At 49.8% G+C, this 16164-nt stretch overlaps 1 protein-coding gene across 1 annotated transcript in view; it reads left to right on the top strand.

Annotated features, from left to right (window-relative positions):
• Positions 1–15521, top strand: part of LOC139230000 (transcription factor MafK-like) — a 73775-nt gene extending 58254 nt beyond the window's left edge. The window contains exon 3 of the mRNA XM_070861711.1: positions 3310–15521. Within this exon, the coding sequence (XP_070717812.1) occupies positions 3310–3720 (411 nt within the window). The 3' untranslated portion in view covers positions 3721–15521. The remainder of the gene's footprint in view (positions 1–3309) is intronic.
• The last annotated feature ends 643 nt before the right edge of the window (positions 15522–16164 follow it).

The following is a 16164-nucleotide window of genomic DNA, read 5'->3' as shown; positions in this document are numbered from 1 at the left end:
CGCCCTAGCCCAAACCTCCGCCCGCGAAAGCCCTTTTCCCGGGGATGCGTGCAAGCCGGTTTTCAGCGCTTGCGCTTCGCGTGCCGAGGACCGGCGTTTGCAGGGCCTCTTCGGGCGCATACGCACACCTTACGCCCCGGAGAGGCCACAATTGACGGACCGTTATTTTTGGGGATCAGGGATTCTATCCAATCGGCAATGGTACTGGACGAGGAGCACCGAGGTCAGGAGTTCAAAACCCATCCAGACAAGTTGTGAAAACGACGTCAATAAATCCGGTAATTTGTGGGCTAGCATCGGAAAACATGACCGCTAAAGCTGCCGGATTCTTATTAAAAAAAAAACTCTAATGATTCATTAACCGGCCTTCAGGGAAGTGAACCCATCGCCTCTACTGGGTCCGGCCTACATGTGACTCCAGTCCCACACCACACAGTTGACTCTTAATTCCCTCACGCCAACCAGCGATGGACAATAAATACTGCCTTGATGTGCCACCCATATCCCAAGAGCAAATAAAAGAATGGCTGGGTGCATTGGCATTCTGTATACAGTATTAGGAACTGGGCTGATCCATTGGGATTCTGTATATTGGGAATGAGAGGGAAGTGATTGCTGTCGTTGGGATTGTATACGATGTGAATTGGTCCCTTGGGCCTCTGTCAGCTGTGGCTCAGTGGGCAGCACATTCGCCTCTGAGCCAGAAGGTCGTGGGTTCAAGTCCCGCTCCAGGGACTTGAGCACAAAATCTAGGCTGACACTGCCAGTGCAGTGCTGAGGGAGCGCTGCACTGTCGGAGGTGCCGTCTTTCAGATGAGACGTTAAACCGAGGCCCCGTCTGTTCTCTCAGGTGGACGTAAAAGATCCCACGGCCACTATTTCAAAGAGGAGCAGGGGGAGTTATCCTCGGTGTCCTGGGTCCAATATTTAGCCCTCAACAAAAATGCAGATTATCAGGTCATTATCACATTGCTGTTTGTGGGAGCTTGCTGTGCGCAAATTGACTGCCGCTTTTCCCATGTTACAACAGTGACTACACTCCAAAAGAACTTCATTGGCTGTAAAGTGCTTTGAGATGTACAGTGGTGGTGAAAGGCTCTATATAAATGCAAGTCTTTATTTGTTTTCTCAATAGAATGGGGAAAAGGGTGGGCCTTGTGGCGAGGAGCCTCACAGGGTAAGCCAGTGGAGGTGTAAGGATAGATGAATAATCTGGTGGTTTTGCTTTGGGGATTGGGGAGTATTTATGTAAAATTAAAGATTAAATGAGTGAGTAGAATTTATGATGGGCTATATTGTATATGACCTGCAAGGAATAGGCATGATGAATCAAATAGACTTTGCTCCTTTCATGGTCTCTCTTGTTCTTTGGGGAACTTGCATTTATATAGCGCCTTTAATGACCTCAGTGTGTCCCAAAGCACTTTACAGCCAATTAAGTACTTTTTGAAGTGTGGACACTGTTTTAACGTTGTAAACCCGGCGGCCAATTTGCGCACAGCAAGCTCCCACAAACAGCAACATGATAATGACCAGATCATCTATTTTTTTTGTGATGTTGGTTGAGAGATAAATATCGGCCCGGACACCACTCTTCTTTGAAATAGTGCCGTGGGATCTGTTGTGTCCATCTGAGCGGGCAGATCCAGCCTCGGTTTAACGTCCCATCCGAAAGACGGCACCTCTGAGTGCAAAACTCCCTTGAGTACCTCGTCATCATAGGCAGTCCCTCGGAATCGAGGAAGATTTGCTTCCACTCTGAGAATGAGTCCTTAGGTGGCTGAACAGTCCAATACGAGAACCACAGTCCCTGTCACAGATGGGACAGACAGTCGTTGAAGGAAAGGGTGGGTGGGGAGTCTGGTTTGCCGCACGCTCCTTCCGCTGCCTGCGCTTGTTTTTCGCATGCTCTCGGCGACGAGACTCGAGGTGCTCAGCACCCTCCCGGATCCGTCTCCTCCATCCAGGGCGGTCTTTGGCCAGGGACTCCCAGGTGTCGGTGGAGATGCTGCACTTTATCAGGAGGCTTTGAGGGTGTCCTTGTAACCTTTCCTCTGCCCACCTTTGGCTCGTTTGCCACAAAGGAGTTCCGAGTAGAGCGCTTGCTTTGGGAGTCTCGTACCACATCGGGAGCGTCGGCCTAGATTTTTATGTGCGCAAGTCTCTGAATTGGGACTTGAACCCATGACCTTCTGATCCAGAGGGCCAGAGTGCTACCCACTGAGGCACAGCTGACACAGGGACGAAGTCTATTTGAATGGGGTAGGGTGTGCAATAAGTAAGGTAAGATATAGGAGCAGGAGTAGGACATTCAGCCCCTCGAGCCTGCTCCGCCATTTAATAAGATCTTCAGCCATCTCCATCTTCCCATACTGACCTCGTATCTCTTGATTCCCCTAGAGTCCCAAAATCTATCGATCTCAATCTTGAATATAACAACAACAACTTTTATTTATATAACGCCTTTAACATAGTAAAATGTCCCAAGGCGCTTCACAGCTGTGTTATAAGACCAAACAGATAAATTTGATACCGAGCCACCTAACAAGAAATTACGACAGATGACCAAAAGGTTGGTCAAAGAGGTATGTTTTAAGGAGCATCTTAAAGGAGGAAAGAGAGGTAGAGGGGTGGAGAGGTTTAGGCAGGGAGTTCCAGAGCTTGGGGCCCAGGCAACAGAAGGCACGGCTACTTCTGCTGCCTAGATGGTTGAGCGATTATAATCAGGGATGCTCAAAATGGCAGAATTAGAGGAGCGCAGAGATCTCCGGGCGGGGGGGGGGCGGGTGGGGGATTTGTGGGGCTGGAGGAGATTACATCGATAGGGAGGGCAAATCGGGGCGTTGCTTAACCAGGAGCCAATGTAGGTCAGCGAGCACAGGGGGCGATGGGCGAGCGGGACTTGGTGCGAGTCAGGACACGGGGGCAGCCGAGTTTTGGATGACCTCAAGTTTACGTCGGGTAGAATGTGGGAGGCCGGCCAGGAGTGCGTTGGAATAGTCAAGTCTAGAGGTAACAAAGGCGTGGATGAGGGCTTCGGCAGCAGAAGAGCTGAGGCAAGGGGGTGGGGGTGGAGACGGGCGATGTTGCGGAGGTGTTAATCTACTCAACGACTCAGCATCCACAGCCCTCTGGGGCAGAGAATTCCAAAGATTTGCCACCCTCTGAGTGAAGAAATGTCTCCTCCGCTCAGCACCCCCACCCCCCCACCCCCCCGCCCGCCCCCCCCCCCCTTATTGCGAGACTGTCCTGCAGAGCCTTTTTGTTTTGTGCTGCCTTTGCCGACCGTTGCCGTATTGTGCCTTGCAGATTAAGCGAGAGTCGGGCGAGAACTCCCCAGCGCTGATGGACCAGGAGCTGGTGTCGATGTCGGTGAGGGAGCTGAACCACCACCTCCGCGGCCTCTCCAAGGACGAGATCCTCAACCTGAAGCAGCGGCGGCGCACACTGAAGAACCGCGGCTACGCGGCCAGCTGCCGGGTCAAGCGGGTGACGCAGAAGGAGGAGCTGGAGCGGCAGAAGGCCGAGCTGGAGCAGGAGGTGGAGAAGCTGGCGGCAGAGAACGCTGACATGAAGACGGAGTTGGACGCCCTCCGTTCCAAGTATGAGGCCCTCCAGAGCTTCGCCCGGACGGTGGCATGTGGGCCCATCACACCCACCAAGGTCAACACCACCAGCGTCATCACCATCGTCAAGTCGGCCAACTTCTCATCGCGCTAGCCCCCCCCCCCGCTCTTTCTGGCTCGCGCCAACGTTAGCGACAAGCGGGGGAGGTGGGGGCGGAGTGCTCACTGTCCTTGTGGGGGGGGGGGGAACTTCTGGCTTGCAAGGTAAGAATTCCGCCGACATCAGGAGTCAAGGTTTGCACCGTACAATTTTTCTCCTTTTATTTTTCCCGGAACGGACTGCGGACGCTGTCGTCGCCGGGGAAACCTTTTGGCAGAACCGAGTTGGTCCGAGCCGGCAATTGCCGGCGGCGGAAGGGACGGTGAGGGGGAGAGCCAACACTGAATGGAAGGCCCGTACGGCGGGAGTACAGCGGGAGCCTTTCCGCACCGCGGGCCGGATTGCTGGCGTTGAACCGCGGACGCGAACGAACCCACGCTGTCTGCACCGCTGCAAAAAAAAAAAAAGCCGTCCGAGCGGCTGTTCTCGCGAGGACCGCCCCCCCACCCCACACACCCCCCCCGCCGCCTCGGCCCTTGACACGTGTTCCGCCCTCGACGATCCGGAATAACCTGGCACAAGTACGGACAAGGAAAAGTGCCGGGAATGACGCGGTGGATCAGGTAGCCTTTTCAAAGGGAAACGGTTTTGGTGCGTGTCCCTTCGCTGGAGCGTAAGAGCAGGAGGAGGCCATTGAGCCCCCCCCCCCCGCCCTCCTCGAACCTGCTCCGCCGTTCACCGAGATCACAGCTGATCCGTGACCGAAGTCCATGTACCCGCCTTTGCCCCTGCATCCGTCCCTTGCGGAGTGACTGCTGCCAACGAACCGGAAGCATTCTGCCCATAAATGCCGGGTCCCAAATTTGCGAAAGGAACGTTCACCACAACAAACGCAATAAGCACACTTGGCGAGAGTACAGTCGAACTCCCACAATCTGATAACATTCTCGTTAAATTGCACTGGAAGTTTTGAGCGGTTCATTCCGACGAATTAATCGCACCGCTGCCCCTCCCTCTCTTCTCGTGTTCCTTCTCTACCCTCCCTCTCGTTTTCCGCTCCCATCTCCTTTTGTCTAACGTGCCCCTCTCTCTCTCTCTCTCTCTCTCTCTCTGCTTCTCCGCACCGTCTCCACTCTGTTTTCCATTGATCCTTTTCCCGGCCGATGAAATCCCAACACCTCGCGCCTGTATTCTGTTCGCCAGCCGCGGGTTCAAAGCCCCACAGGCAGAGGGCCTGATGGCGATAAGAACATAAGAACCATTCGGCCCCTCGAGCCTGCTCCGCCATTCAATAAGATCATGGCTGATCTGATCTTGGGCTCGACTCCACTTTCCATAACCCTCGACTCCCTTATCGTTCAAAAAATCTGTCTGTCTCCACTTTAAGTATATTCGACAAACGCACTTGGCTGAGAGTACAGTAAAACTCTCAACAGGCTGACTATATCCTTCAGGTCACCTCACAGACCTGGAATTTCCAAACCCTTTCCTTTCTCGCCAATCAGTGCGAAGTCCGTCAAGAACAAACATGCGTGCCTTTCTCCAGGTCCGTTGGCATCAGTCGCGTCCTATCCCCTTTGGTTAACAGAATTCTATCAATCTCAGCTTCAAAATGAACAATCAGTCCAGCATCAACAGAAGCGGGGCTGTCCATAAATACGAACCGTGTCTGTCTATTTGCAGAGTTGCCAGCCCGATCCACTGTGTGCATCCAACGCCCCCTGTTACAGCAGCCAGACGACCACAATTGTCCTCCTGCCTTTCAGGACCGAGCAGCGTTCTTGTCCCGGAACATCTGGCTTGCAAACCACGAACCAACCCCCAGACGACAATGGCTCCTTTAAAAGGCCGAGCAAGCCAGCAATGTAACTTAATGAGCTGAAAAGTCACTTGTGCTTGTATTTGTCTTTTTCTTTTAAGTTCTCTCTCTGAGTTACAGCAGCGGGGCCCTGGTTTCTCCTTTTCGACCAGCGGGCTGTTGCTATGGAGATGCCCGCTGGACAGATGGTTGCATGACTGAGGAATGGGAAAAGTCCTATTGCCGACACGTCTTGCCACCGAATGCCTCGTTTTCTCGCGCAATGCCTTTTGTTTTTTTGCCTTAATTAATAGGCTCAATTTATGGAGTTATATGTAAAACAGAAAAAAATGCTAGGTAATTGCGGCTACTCTTTGGAACAAGGGGTGGGGCGCGGGGGCGGAGCGCGATGGTAGCATGGTGGTTATGTCACTGGGCTAGTAATCCAGAGACGGTGACGTGCGTTCAAATCCGTGGGGAATTTAAATTCAGTTAATTAAATAAACCTGGAACCAAAAAAAAAGCTAGTATCATGCAAGTACCAGATTGTCATAAAAACCCATGTGGTTCATTCATGTCCTTTTTAGGGAAGGAAATCTGCCGCCCTTACCCGGGCTGGCCTATATGTGACTCCAGACCCACAGCAATGTGTTTGCCTCTGAAATAGCCACTAGCGGGCCACTCGAGGGCAATTAGGGGACGGGCAATAAATGCCGGCCTTGCCAGCGACGCCCACATCATGCGAACGCATAATTCTTTTAAAGTATTTGTGACAGGAAGTGACATCATCGGTTCTTCAGCGCGCACGGCCAATGGTCAAGGCCTCGGTTTGGACTTCACCCAGGCTCGCTGAGTGGAACGCAACGAGAGAGGAAGGGGCGGGGAAAGACTGAGCCCATCTCCTCGGCTTCCTCACCGTTATAACTTGGGAATAGGTGCCCAGAAGCAGAGATTTACGAGAGATGGGCCGGTCAATTGCCAAAACCCAGTGGGACTCGGCGTTTGGGGACCTTTGGTTGTGTCGGCCGCGAGCAGAGGCAGCGGGCGCTGGATCAACTCGCGTCCTCCTCAGAAAGAAGGAAACACAGAACCATTCCACTTCGGGAAATAATAGACGAGCCACTTTGTGCCGAGACCACCGCAACAGCTTTGTGGGGGGGGGGGAAGTTTGCCACCGTGTGGCCTGCTTAACGGGGGTAGTAGACACGTCCCCAATTGGCGTGAAAGGAAAACAGTAACTATGGTTACGCCCGTGTCAATAAAACGAAGGGGGCCCACGAAAATAATCCACTGGCTGGAGTCAGACTGCACAAGCGTAAAGCGCGATGATTGCTAAGTGGGTCGACATCGCCAGTGAACTATCCTCTGTGGATTCCACCAACCCAAGGCCCTTGGTCCTCCCCTCGGCAGTAATGATCATTTGGGCCTCGCTCTTTGTTGCAAAACGATAAATTCGCGAGATCGTAAACCTCACGGGAGGTTCTGGTTATACCCAGTAATGTCCCCCGGCTATTCTAGGACAGCATCTGGTTGCTGCCCATGCCACAATCACTTGGTGTGGCGTTGGGGGGGGGGGTGCACCCAAGTTCAGGCTGAAAATTAACCAATTGGAAGAATTCCAGCTGCCCGAGCAAAATTAGGTCTAATTTAGTATCTTTTCCCCAAAGGAAAAAGAAGTTCCCCCATGGCTCAGTGGGTAAATGCACCACTCAGTCAAATACTGAGCCAGCTAAGACCCAGGTCCTCAATCAAAGTGGCGTTACACTGGGTTTCAATGGCCAAAAGTATAGTCGGCCTTCCAGCTTCTGATCACCGCCTCCCCCCTCCCCCCCCCCCCCCCCCCGGGGCTTATGCTGGAAACTGTATGGGAGGATCTTGGATGAGGGGCAGATTAGGCCTTGCCGCCTTCTCTCCCTCCAACACCCCCGTAGCTTCCAACACTCGCTGTCTACATTTGAGCAACGGCCGGGTTGCTAAGCATTTCTGAATTGGTTAAACCCGGCGAGAGTGGGCCATACGTAGTAAACGGATAGTCATGGGGACAATTTCACCCTAATTTTAAGACCCTTTCGCATTGGTGATTGCAACTGGCATCTCCGCAGCCACGAGCAGTGTTACTTTGGGGATTCTCTTGGTTGTCGGTCCACGAGGCAAAAACCGAGTCGGCAAGTCCGCTGCCGGGCATGGACATGAGGCTTCCCAAAAAAATCTGACTTAACGGAAGACGAGAGGACAGTAGAGAGGAAAACTATGAATCAGTAAAGTGAACAGAGTTCGACTGGAAAAAGCACTGAGTTAATCACGGGCCATCAAATTTGCACTTATGGCCTGGGAGCGGGGCAAAATGGGGAATAAATATGTCGGATCAATAGCAGGCCTATCAAGAAAGTTCCCCCCCCCCCGCCAATTGTTCTTGGAGAAACACAATCTATGACAGCCCTGACACTCGGTTACCACATACGACCTGCGTGAATGACTGACTGTTTTGCAACCGCCTTACTATACGGCAAAAAAAATAAATCTCCAATGGTCAAGGAGATCAATTTACACAAGTGTCCCAACATTGTGATAAGAACATAAGAATGTGATGTTCGAACTTGCCACTCCAAATATTCCTGTTTATCAGGGAGATTTGGTCGTGCTCATTTTTATATTACAGATGTGCCATATGTAATTTATCTTAACAAAGAATGTATAATTGATTTATTGTTGTGGTTGAAGATCCCCCTTTGTCACGTAGTGGTCAATCTTTTAATTTTTTTGGAAGAGCCGTTTGTTGCGGGTTGGCCGAGAACCTCTCAACGGTTGGGTTTTGGGACTTTGGCAGATCCAGGTTCCAACTCAATCTTAACTGTTGTCATGTTACTCGGGCTAAGCGAAGAGGAAGTGGAAGGTGTTTGCTCACCCTACAGGTACAACGTCTCAAGTCTGCCTGTCCAAAAAAACGGAATTGTCCGAAAAGCGGTCATTTTTGAGAAAAGCCCATCGCCACATGCATCTGTCTGTGTGCGGCCAGTAAAATAAAATCTGGAATTATTGTCCAAAACCCGGCGGGCCGGACTAGTTATCGGCTTCGCCGCTATGTTTTAAATGGCGTGCGATTGGTTCGAGCCTTGCCGAATGACCTTCGACCCGGCCTGACCCACGCCGCCATTAGTACTTTGTCTGAAGTCCGGAAAAATCCGGAAACCAGGTCTCGGTTCCAAGGTTGCCAGATTTAAGACATCGTACCTGTAGCTGGGTCATCTGGAGGGCAGGACAGAGGGAAATCTGATGAAAGGCAGGAATCCACCTCCGAAACATGGCTCTTCTTGGTGAACCAATTGGGGAACAGCTCTGATGTGTCCATGGAGATGTCAGTGGTGTGGTTTGTCTCATCATCATAAAGCGCGGCTATAATTTTTAGAAGACAGCATGTTGGGGTGGAAAATTACCAGTAGTGTGTAATTGCCAGAAACCGGACCCTAAATGGCAGCCATTTTGTTTGTGTTGTAAAACTGCTGGGAAATGTTTGGACGGTAACTATGTTACGTTAAACATTGGGGGTGAAGGATCACCGGCCCCAATCCATCCGATCAGTCTGCTGTAATCAGCTGTCCGTGAGGGGGTAAATACACTCCACACTCCTGATAACAGCACTCCTGACCCAGCATTTCGTAAATTGAACTGCATTGAGTGTTCCCTGATGACCACGTCACAGTTGGGAATGTAATCACACGCTGAAGATTAATAATCCCCCAAGTCCGAACACTATAGCATCTTACCTTGATAGAGCGCATTTAGCATAACGTCCCAACACGCTTAACAAGAGTGACATCAGTCAAAACATTTTTGACACCGAGCCTTAGAAGGAGACATCAGGACAGATGTGGAGGGGCCTTGTATGGTGTAGGGTCCTTGTCGTCGTCGTCATTATGATGGGCAGTCCCTCGGAATCGAGGAAGACTTGCTTCCACTCTAAAAATTAGTTCTTAGGTGACTGAACAGTCCAACATGGGAATAAATTGAAGGGCAGAAGATGCCTGTGCATGAGTGCTTTTAACGTGGGGTGGTTGTTGCACACACGGGCTTAGCTGAGCAAGGTCTTGATCCAGTGGCAAGGGGGTCCAAGGTGACTGAAGACCAAGCCCTGCTTGTATCGTGCGTACAATCCTTGCACTGTGTGTAGGTCCTTGTATTCTGTGTGCGAGAGAGTTATTGAAACCTGGGAGGCAACTGCCCTCCTGGGAATCTTCCATAGAACTGAGCATGCAGAAATCAAGCACGGGCAGCGGAAACAGCGAGCGGCAAACCTGTCCCATCCACCCTTTCCCTCAACAACTATCTGTCCCACCTGCGACAGGGACTGTGGTTCTCGTATTGGACTGTTCAGCCATCTAAGGACTCATTTTTAGAGTGGAAGCAAGTCTTCCTCGATTCCGAGGGACTGCCTATGATGATGATGATGGCAGGACTTGGAGAAATAACAAGATTGTGTATTGCATCCATACAGCTGAGATGCTGCGGCTGATGTATCTCAAATACCACACAACAGCTAGATAGATGGACCGATGGGGGCACTGTAGTCCTTCCAAGGCTTGCACAGAGTAAGTGCCTCGCAAAGGGGGTATGTTAATTCTGTATGATAAGTTGCACGGAAGGAATTTCACAGCAGGTTAAGCGTAAGTTGACATAAGGTACCGTGTAGGTTTGGTATTCGATGGCCACCTTTGTTGATGTTGGGGAGTCTCAGAATGTGCGTGAGGAGGGCTCAGAGTTAGAGGTCTGCAGAGTGAAGGAGGAGATGAGGGTGTGTGTTGGCCACAGAGGGAAAACGAAACACTTCTGGCACAAGCCCAGGCAATAATGAAGACGTAGGTCCACCTTCAGTGATGTCAGTATTGGGGAGGCCACCAGCTGTGTGTCACAACACTGAGGGGAGGAAGCAACACGTGTCTGTGTTGTTTTTTGACTGGCTTGAGTTTGTGGCTAGGTCAGCATGCTAACCTTTCACCTTTTGGGATGTCGGTGTAAATCCCTGCCCAGATTAAAACCTCTTCACACAACATTGCAGCCTTCTGGACTCAACATTGAGTTCAACAATTTCAGACCGTAACCCCGCCCCTATATTTTTTTCTTTCTTTCCCACGGCAACTGTTGATGATTTTTCCATTTGCATTTCCACCCTATCTAAACTCATCTTTTGTTTCTTAACTTGTCCCAGTACCATCTCCCTTTGCCTCGCACCATCATCCCCTTTGTCCCTTAATCTCTCCTGCCTTCTGTAATGTATCTGCTTCATGGGTTCTTTGCTTAAGAATTCATAACAACATATTGCTATTAAGAACTAGTTGGTTTATTAGCAAACGGTTTAACAATCACACTGCACATTACCGGTTCATCCACCAGGCTCACAACCACCTGCCTCATTGTGGATCCCCTGAACTCAACTGGCTGGGGTTTTATTGAGTCTTGTGAATATCATGTGACTGGCTAAGCCACTCTCAACAGCTCTACAACTATTTTGAGTAGAAACTTTAAATCAAGTACCTGGAACAGCTCCACAATTATTTTTGTGAACCGATAAATCAAGTGCCTCCTTGTTAACAGGGGGTCAACAGCTCTACAACTATTTTGTTGTCAACAGCTCTATAACTCTTTTAATTGTGAAACAAGTGCCCCCTAATCTGGGGGACACTCCAACACTTTTCAAGGGCTTTTCTTTGTTTTTTGTGGGGGTTTTTTTGTGTTTTTTTTGGGGGGGGAGTTTTGGGCACAAAAATCATACATTATGCAAGTGCCCCCTATAAAAGGGGAGGGGTCACTAAAACCAGCAATTAAAACAAATTAAACTTTAAAACATATAAAATCAAATTAAAATTTGGTTGCCGGGGGTAACGATACACTCCAGTCCCTCTGGCGCCCACCTCTCGCGGAAGGCCGCGAGCCTCAACAGCTCTACAAACCTGTGAGCATACTCACAGGTGCATACATTACACCTTCCACCCTATCATTTTTGTTCTTAACCGCCCCTCCTTCCTTTCCCTGCCCTGACACTTGCTTAAAAACCTGTTTCATCTCTAACTTTTTCCAGTTCTGATGAAGGGTCATCGACCTGAGACGTTAACTCTGTTTCTCTCCGCACTGATGCTGCCTGACCTGCCAGGTATTTCCAGCATTTTCTGTTTTTATTTAAGACCTTGTCACTTTGCCTGCATGAAAGATCCTGCACGGAATGAATGTGATGCAATACCAGTCCAGTTCACAAGGCAGGCGTGGGGAAACTTCAGCCCAAGGTCGACCGTGACACCACAAAAAAATTGGCAATCTCACTTGGGAGAAGCCACAAGGATCGCTGGTGTGGAAATCAGAAACCTCACGCACACGGGGGTGGTTTTCGAGTTGTGATAGCTATGCAGGCAGGATTACATGTCATTTGGGGAAAGAATTTGCTATATGTAGTGACATTATACATGTGTTCAAAAAGAATGTAGAATCATAGACATTTACAGCACGGAAGGAGGCCATTTCGGCCCATCGTGTCCGCACCGGCTGACAAAGAGCTATCCAGCCTAATCCCACTTTCCAGCTTCTGGTCCGTAGCCCTGTAGGTTACGGCACTTCAAGTGCACATCCAAACACTTTTTAAATGTGATGAGGGTTTCTGTCTCTACCACTCTTTCAGGCAGTGAGTTCCAGACCACCACCCTCTGGGTGAAGAAATCTACCCTCAAATTCCCTCTAAACCTTCTACCAATGACTTTAAATCTATGCCCCCTGGTTATTGACCCCACGACTAAGGGAAATAGGTCCTTCCTGAACACTCTATCTAGGCCCCTCATAATTTTATACACTTCAATTAGGTCTCCCCTCAGCCTCCTCTGTTCCAAATAAAATAACCCCAGCCTATCCAATCCTTCCTCACAGCTAAAATTCTCCAGTCCAGGCAACATCCTGGTAAATCTCTGCACCCTCTCTGTGCTTATGACCTGGCTAACAAAGCAACCAGGTCAATTCTTGTTCCACTGTTCCTCTGGTCGAAAGGGATTTGATAATATTTACGCCTCTGAATATTGAAGTCATTAAAACACCACTGAACAGTGTTTGAAAGCTATGCAAATCCAACCCTACGGTCTGATTCAGTTGACATTTTGGTCGTGGCTTGCAAGATGGATGTAACCGACCCCTAAAACTGGATGAACTGGGCAAAATATTATCTTTGGATCGGGATTATACGTCTAAGTGTTATGCCTGGCTCAGAAGTTGTGTGCATACGGAGTTAAACAGGAAGTGTTTTGGTATGTTGGAATTCTGCGGCCAGAATCACGTGTGTGTGTGTGTGTGTGTGTGTGCTTATCAGAGGTTGCTGGTAAGTGGGCGTGTGAGTTATGATCGGATTGCTGACGAGGGAAGAAATAAAGTGGCGTGGGAGGTTTGGATAATGGTACGGGAGGGGAACTGTTTAATGACGAAACCACAGTGAAGGGTGAAGGTCTATAGTGCAGGACGCCCGAGAAGGTGGGAAGACCAGTTGAATCTGGCTGGGCGGCACCTCCGCTTGGGTCTTAAAAACATGTGGATTTGAAGAGGGAAAACTGAGGGGGGCAAGGAGCTCCATTGCGATGAGCTCCTGGGGAGAGAATGAGTTTGTGCAATGAGCCTTGATTTTTAGCACAGGTATTAGAATGAATGGTTGGTTTTATGCAGTGCCTCTCTCTGTCTCTCTATCTGTTGATGTGAATGACCATCACAGAAGCTGTATGGATCCTCAAGGTTTGGTCAGTATAACCTAAATCAAAACCTTGGTTGTTGTCTATCTCCGTGTTTAATTTGTCAACCATTGTATGTTCTGAATGGCTGCCTTCGGGTGCTGGGAGAAATCCAGGTTCTTCCCCTCACGAGGAAGAAATGCTGTGTTCCTAAAGTCATGAATTGATATTATTCGGCAAAGCATATCCCAACCTCGGTCCCTAAAGGAAAGGGTAGAACCACCATTGTGACCTCACAGGAAGGACTATCGATGCAAGTGAGAGATTTATTTGTAACATCAGCTTAGTGATGGGCGTCCGTATTGTGACATTTTAAAATAGGAAATAGGCCATTCGGCCCTTCGAGCCTGCTCCGCCATTTAATAAGACCATGGCTAATCTACCTCAACTCCATCTTCCCGCTCTATCCCCATATCCCTTGAGTTCCTTAATGTCCAAAAATCTAGCGATCTGTCATGAATTTACTGAATGACTGAGCATCCACAGCCCTCATTTAACTTTACTATAGATTAGCTTGCTACGGCTATCTTAAATACATTTTGTCTTCTTTGGCTGCCCTCGTATCATGCTGCAGCAGCAACAATCTAAGCCATGAGCTTTTCCATGTCCTTCCTCAATGCCAATTCCTTAGTTGAGATTTTGTGATGGGCCTTGGGCATATGGAATTGAAGCGTCCCGTCTTAAAATGGGGGCAATGGAAGGGTTAATATATCTTGTTAGAGAATCTTTTGTGAAATGCTTCATCAAGGTAGGGCAACTGAGAAGTTTTGAAAGCTCAGCAAACAACAGTAGCTTGTATTTATATAGCCCCTTTGACTTAGTAAAAGGTCCCAAGGCGCTTCACAGGGGTATTTTCAAACAAAATTTGACACTGAGCCACATAAGGAGATATTAGTGCAGGTGACCAAAGAGGTAGGCTTTAAAGAGCATCTTAAAAGAGGAGAGAGAGGCGGAGAGGTTTAGGGAAGGATTTCTAGAGCTTGGGGACTATAGGCAGCTGAAGGCACGGTGGCCAGTGGTAGAGCGATTAAAAAATCTGGGACGTTCCAGAAGCCAGAATTGGTGGAGCACAGATACCTCGGAGGCTTGTAGAATGGAGCAGGTCACAGAGAAAGGGAGGGACAACTGACTCAAGTGATAGCTCCCTCCCAACCAATTCCGTCTACCTCCAATCCCCTCAAGACTCAGGTTGGCAACCTGTTGGTTGGGAGACTCGACACCGGCGATACAATCGGCATAAATAAAAAGATTTTTATCTTTTTGCTTTTGAGGAACTCGGTGGAGGGTCATAGTGGAGGACACCGATAGTGATCTAATTTTCTCTCTTACTCTTTTCAATTGAGTAGTTCTGGTTAGGTGCTGCCAAGCCTAGAGACTGCAGAAGAAAGGGAAGCGTGTGGAGTCCTACCATTGAACAGTAGTTCTCATGAAGCTTTGCTATTATTGACTAGATCGCTGCTAAACTGGGCCAGGACCGCCATTTTGGCATTGTCTGTCCCAGCATGCATTTTGTTTGTCCATCAATAACTGAGCAAGGTCTACAAAATATCTTCAACATAGCAAAGCGTGTCAAAGTGGTTGACAGAGGAAAAGGTGGGACCAGACACGAATTGGACGAGCGAGGGAAGGTGTGATTAAAGGAGAGGATGGGACCCAGACTGGAATTGGACGAGCGAGGGAAGGTGTGATTAAAGGAGAGGGTGGTACCCAGACTGGAGTTGGAAGAGCGAGGGAAGGTGCGATCAGAGCTGGGGTTTAAGGTGGCTTGTGAAGGTGCATTGACTGGAGGGGTGGATGTAAGTAGAATGGGAAGAGCAGAGGATGTGAGCGGGGATGTAGGGGCGGTTGCAGAGGTCGGGTAGAGAGGACATGGAGGGATTTGGAAACACGGGCAACGATTTTGAAATCTATGAGCTGGGGGAACGAGGGAGCAAGAACAAGGCTGGTTGATTCTAGATTTGATGAGTAAGCTGAGATAGAACATAGCTTCACTGGCTCTGGGTTTAGGAGGGGGAAATCAGCCGGAGTTCTGCCCCGTGACCCCCTGCTCTAAACATCTGCACGATGCAAAGGTATCCCAATTGTGTGGGACATGTTGGATGAACCTGAGGATCTTTTCCTATCTGTCGTTCGTTGTATGATTTGGTTGGAGAATAGGATCAGGTTGTACAGTTATGCCAATACTCCATGTCAACATTCATACATCAATACTACATGGGCACCCTTCATTGTCTCATGTGTTGGGCCCTAACCGACTGAAGAGAGAGGAGAGAAAATTGGCACGGGGGGGGGGGGGGGGGGGAGAAAAAGTTAAAGAGAAAATGAAAACATAACGAGAGGCAAATTCCGGGAGACTGGAGAGTGGGCCCGAGAATCAGGATGATAGTGTCACAGTCCTATCTACGTCTTTCACTCCCATCTGGTGAAGTTGGTCTTCAGAAGTAGTTTTCTAAACTGTATTTCTGGAAACTGAGTTCAACATCACCAGCCGGGCACAACTTTGTGAAATGAGCTCCATGTCCCCACCATTGCCCTGGAGCTTAGCCCCCTCCACGTGTCACATCATAGAATCATCGGCCTCGAAATTGGGTAACGCTCGCGAGGCCGGAGACTGCGCCAGACGCAGAATTCTCGCCTCTGGCGACGAATTGGGGTTAGCGGCCCCGGGGAGGAAGGGAACCGCTAAACCAAGCGCTCCACTTCCTTCCTGGGGCGGGAGCGGGGCGCGCAGCGCTACATACTGGGCCGCGTCCGAGGGGCTCGTCCCTGAATTAACGGCAAGGGCCCAAGCTGCGTACTCTGCGTATGAGGAACCCACCTACCCGGGGGGGGGGGTGCCCCGCGATCAGCCCAGCACTACGAGCAGAGCGCGGGGGCTGAGCGATCGCAGCACCGACCCCGCGACGTAAGCAGCGTTAAGGGCAGGGAAGCGAGAACAGGGAGGTTTTTATT

This window comes from Pristiophorus japonicus, chromosome 19, assembly GCF_044704955.1.
Source record: "Pristiophorus japonicus isolate sPriJap1 chromosome 19, sPriJap1.hap1, whole genome shotgun sequence".
NCBI classification, from domain to species: Eukaryota; Metazoa; Chordata; class Chondrichthyes; family Pristiophoridae; genus Pristiophorus; species Pristiophorus japonicus.
Note: the sequence above shows the minus strand (reverse complement) of the source record. Positions and strands in the feature narration are given on the sequence as shown.